This window comes from Silene latifolia, chromosome Y (assembly GCF_048544455.1).
Source record: "Silene latifolia isolate original U9 population chromosome Y, ASM4854445v1, whole genome shotgun sequence".
NCBI lineage: Eukaryota > Viridiplantae > Streptophyta > Magnoliopsida > Caryophyllales > Caryophyllaceae > Silene > Silene latifolia.
In genome coordinates, this window is record NC_133538.1 from 299410262 (window position 1) to 299414964 (window position 4703).

At 41.8% G+C, this 4703-nt stretch overlaps 1 protein-coding gene across 1 annotated transcript; it reads right to left on the reverse strand.

The window, feature by feature from the left end:
• Positions 1 to 1192: 1192 nt before the first annotated feature.
• LOC141631008 (uncharacterized) lies at positions 1193 to 3081 on the reverse strand. Its single transcript, XM_074443736.1, has 4 exons — positions 2739 to 3081; positions 2125 to 2463; positions 1466 to 1766; positions 1193 to 1340 (listed from the first exon to the last, which is right to left on the reverse strand). Exons 1-4 carry the CDS (start codon positions 3079 to 3081, stop codon positions 1193 to 1195), a joined length of 1131 nt encoding a protein of 376 aa, XP_074299837.1.
• Positions 3082 to 4703: the final 1622 nt, after the last annotated feature.

Consider the following 4703-nt stretch of genomic DNA (forward strand, 5'->3'; position numbering starts at 1 on the left):
AGTGTAGGAACCATTGGTTACTGTGTCGAGCAGCTTGTTTATGATGTCATAACATGGTCGAACGACAGAGCAAGGTAGTCAAATGACAGGCTGCTAAGTGTAGGACGACAATGGTGAAGGTCATGGCTAGTTGGAGGACGATATACAGCAATAATGGAGGACGACATGGGCAGAGCAGCGGGATAACTATGGCTGTTAAATCGACATGGCTGCATATGAAGCAATGGAGGATGACTTAGCTTGATGAAGGTAGAACGACTTCTAGCTATATACGAAACGACTTGGCTGCAACATAGGATGACATAGTATATTGCATTGAATGAGGGATTTCGTTAGACATTGGCCATTCGTCACTAGATCATGTATAAATCCCACTCTCCCAAGCTCGTCTAAGCCCTTCTATACTCCTTCTTGTTCCATTATTAAACGAACTTGGCTTGTAAATGTACAAATGAGTTTCAATCCTGCAAAGGACACAAAACATACCAAAGTAGCAAATACGGGAGGAAATAGAATAAAATAAATAATTAAGCTCATAGAAATAAGTGCCAAACATGTAAATAAATACGTTTAAGAGGCGCGCATCAGCCGCAGTATCCATCATATATATCATGTATGACCTGTTCAGCCTCGTGTGGTTCCAGGCATCGTAAATATGGTACATCCTGAGACTTTTTAAACAATGTGTTATTGATGATGGTATAAGTAGAAGCTTTGATCTTAAAGGCTCTTACCTCATGCCTGCCCTGAGGTAGTATGCCTCGCAGGAACAATCATAATATGGTTTTGTCTAGGAGTCTATGTCCACAGTGATAGGATAAATATGGTCAGGCTTATCAATGGCTGGTTCAAGTAAGTAAACAATGGGTATCTTAAAAAAAAATAGTAGGGCTGAAATTGGATCCTAGGCTAGCTAGAGCATCAGCCTAGGTATTCAAGTCCCTTGGAATTTGATCAATATCAAATGAAATGAACTTAGTGCAAAGATTTTTCACAATTTCTAAATATAGTATCATTTTTGAATTCTTCGCAGCATAAGTTCCTTTGACTTGATTTGCAATTAAGAGTGAATCAATTTTTACCTTTAAGTTCTACACACCAAGATTAATGCTTACCTTGAGTCCAACTATCAGAGATTCGTATTCAGCTTCATAATTTGTGGCTTTGAATTCACAACTAACAGCCTGAGCTATTATATCCCCCTTGGCGATTTAAGTACTAATCCTAGACCAGTTCCCCTCATGTTTGTGGCACCATCAGTGTACAGGACCAATTTCTGGTCTGATTTATGAGTGTCCAGTCTGCTTACTTCTTTGATCAGGTCAGGCTCTATGGTGGCACTGAAATCAGCCATTAAGACTGTTAAAGCCTGATATTTTATTGTTGTCCTTGGCTCAAAGGTGATGTTATAGGTGCTGAGCTAGACTGGCCATTTGGCAAAACGTATTTTTCAAGTAGACCATACCTCATTTCAGCATCCAAGAGACTTTTACTTGCATAGTAAACATGGTGTTGTTGTCCTTCAGTTTCCTTTACCAGGACTCCGTTGGCTACTGTCTCAGTGACTGACAGGTATACTACCAGGGGTTTTCCTTTGTCCGGCTTGGCCAGTAAAGGTGGAGAGGAGAGGTAAGATTTTAGATCTTGGAAGGCTACCTCATGTTCTGGGTTCCACTGGAATTGCTTGTTCTTCCTGAGTAGATTGTAAAATAACTTGCACTTTTCAGAGGACCTGGAAATGAATTTTTTTAGGGCTGCAACTCTCCCTGTCAATTCTTTATGTCCTTGACAAACATTGGTGATTTAGCTCCAGGATGGCTTTAATCTTTTCTAGGCTGGCTTCAATTCCTCTCTTTGTAACCATGTATCCCAAGAATTTTCCTGCTGAGACTCTAAAATGGCACTTGGATGGATTAACTTTCATGTTGTATTTTTCCAGGATTTTGAATGCTACTTCCAGGTCTCTTACATGGTCCTTTGCATTTTTTGACTTGACCACCATGTCGTTAATGTAGACTTCCATGGTGTCTCCAATTTAATCCTTGAACATCATGTTGACCAGGCGTTGATAAGTTGCCCCTGCATTCTTCAGGCCAAATGGAATTGTTGTGTAATAGTATATGCCTCCTTCAGTGATGAATGCAGTGTTCTCCTGGTCAGCTGGATGCGTTTCGATTTGGTTGAATCCACTGGAAACGTCCATGAAAGTCAACATTTCATGCCCTGCTGTTGCGTCTACCATGGCATCAGTATGTGGCAATGGAAGTAGATCTTTTGGGCAGGCTTTGTTTAGGTCGGTGTAGTCTACACAGACCCTCCATATGCCATTATTTTTCGGTAATACCACCACATTTGCCAACCATTCAGGGTACATGACTCCGCTGATCATGCTCATGTCTAGAAGTTTGTCCACCTCTTCATTGATGATTGTGTTGCATTCAGGGGTAATTTTCACCTTTTTTGCTACAAAGGCTTGAAAGTTGCGTCAATATTGAGTTTATGGGTAATAACTTCAGCATCAATACCAGTCATATGAAAATGAGACCAGGCGAAACTAGAAGATTTATTTTTAAGAAAGCTTAACAAGCCTGGCCTGGCGGTGTCAGGGGCATCTGATCCTACCAATACATACCTGTCAGGGTACTCGGGGTCTAGGATTACCTGGCCGGGTTCCATCTGGGATTGTGCTACACAGGTACCTCTGACAGGGCACTGTAATTGCTAGGCAAGGGACTCACCTACCTTGGAAGGTTTTAAAACCTCAGTGTAGCACTCCTGAGTGGATTTCTGTTCACCTTTGATTGTTGCTATCCCCCACTCTGTTGGAATGTTGACACACTTATGATATGTTGAGGAAATGGCTTTTACATTGCGGATCCAAGGCCTGCCAAGAATTGCATTGTAGGAAGACCGGCAATCCAGGACTCCAAATCTTTCATAGGATGCTACCCCTTTGGCATATGTTGGTACGTAGATCTCTCCAAGGGTATTCCTGGTTTTACCCCTGAATCCTACCAGAACGCTTGTTTTCTTTGTAATCTGGTGTTCATTGATTTTCAATGCTTTTAGGACATCTAGCATGATCAGGTTACTGAGCTTCCCCCATCAACAAGAATCCTTAGTACTCGAGTAGTGCCAATTTTCATAGTGATGACCAGGCCGTCATGGTCTAGGTTAGGGATTCCTTGCATATCACTTTCATCAAAGGTGATTTGGGGCAGATTTCTGGGCTTGAATGGTAATTTCATCTTTGTCTCCTTGGCTACCTTCTTCGCTGCTGAACTTGTCATGCCGCATATCTCTAATCCGCCATTTATGAATTTGACTTCATAGATTGGTGGTAGAGATGGCAGATCACATTCAGGTTTACGCTCTTGATCTTTTCTAGCCGAGCCATCTCTTTAGCAGGTATGACACTTGCTTGCGTAGTCCTATGCATTCTTCAGTTGTATGCCCAATATCCATATGGAATTCAGACCACCTGGTTGTATCCGTCCTGGAGTTGGGATTGTCAGTCTTTCTGGGCCATTTGACGACATCTGCCAAGTTGTCAAGTCTTTTGATTAGTCCTGAAATTTCAACAGAGAAGTTATACTCCTGAATAGGTGCAAAGTTTTAGGAGTTACCTCGTTGCTCTTGAGCAAAGTTCAATTCAAATCTGTCAGGCCTTAAATACGGAGATGGCCTGGAACTGCTTCCTCTTTGGCTATTGCTTTTTCTGCTGGATTTCTCGTACCCTGCTCCATTAGTTGACGAATCTTTTTTGAAGCTTTTGTCTTCTTCTAACCTGACATATCCTAGTGCCTTTGCCTAGACATCCTCAAAAGTATGGCAAGGATGCATGGTAGGGTGTCATAGAGATCACTATTTGGTAGCAGTCCCTATCTGAATGCTTCCACAGCCGTTCCAACATCACACTTTAGAATAGACAGTTTCTTCTTGTTGAATCTGGATAGGAATGCTTTGAGCGTCTCTTCTGGTTTTTGCTTGATCCTGTATAGGTCACTGGATCTCCTTTCAAGTTCCATGTTATTGGCAAATTGCTGGTTGAATGAGTTTATCAAGTCAGCAAAGGACATGATGCTCTCATTAGGCAGGTTAATGTACCACTGTAAGGCTGCACCAGTCAAGGTTGTCCCAAAGCCTTTACACATGCGTACTTGTCTCAACTCACTTGATATAGATGCAGCCAACATTCTTTGTTTGTAGAAGGCTACATGATTTTGTGGATCTTCAGTTCCATCATACGTTCTTATTGATAGGACCACAAACTTCTTTCGCATGTCAACCTGGCTATTTCTTCTCCAAAGGGTGAATCAGCATAACTTTCTAGGTTGACTTCTGTTATGCTGGCGGATACTCCAGAAATCTTTTCAAATTTGTCATGGAGTTTCTGGATCTCCTGCACCATAGCTATCATTATTGTTGCCCCTGCCTTATTTGTACCACCAGTCTCATCAGGGGTATCTTCTGTGTCTAACTCAAGATTTATGGTTTCTTTCTTGGAAGGACTAGGGCTTCCAAAGTTTGAGAAATCAATGTTTTTGATGATGGAGGAGAATGGGGTTTTTGGTTGGATCTTGGAATTGGAACCTGATGGTTTGTTTTCCAACTTCTACTTCAGGTTGGACTCAAAACTCTTTCAGCTTTTGGACCTGTGCTTCAGCCTGATCCACTTTCTCCTTCAAAGCCTCCATTTCCAG

Bases quoted from the DNA above. Each gene is read 5' to 3' on its own strand.
- LOC141631008 (XM_074443736.1), bottom strand. From the start codon at position 3,081: ATGCTAGATGTCCTAAAAGCATTGAAAATCAATGAACACCAGATTACA. The intron at 2,464-2,738 runs GTGAGTCCCTTG...AAGCCTTTGTAG, and splicing joins TTTAAAACCTTCCAAGGTAG to CAAAAAAGGTGAAAATTACC. The intron at 1,767-2,124 runs GCATATACTATT...AAGAATTGACAG, and splicing joins TGCATTCATCACTGAAGGAG to GGAGAGTTGCAGCCCTAAAA.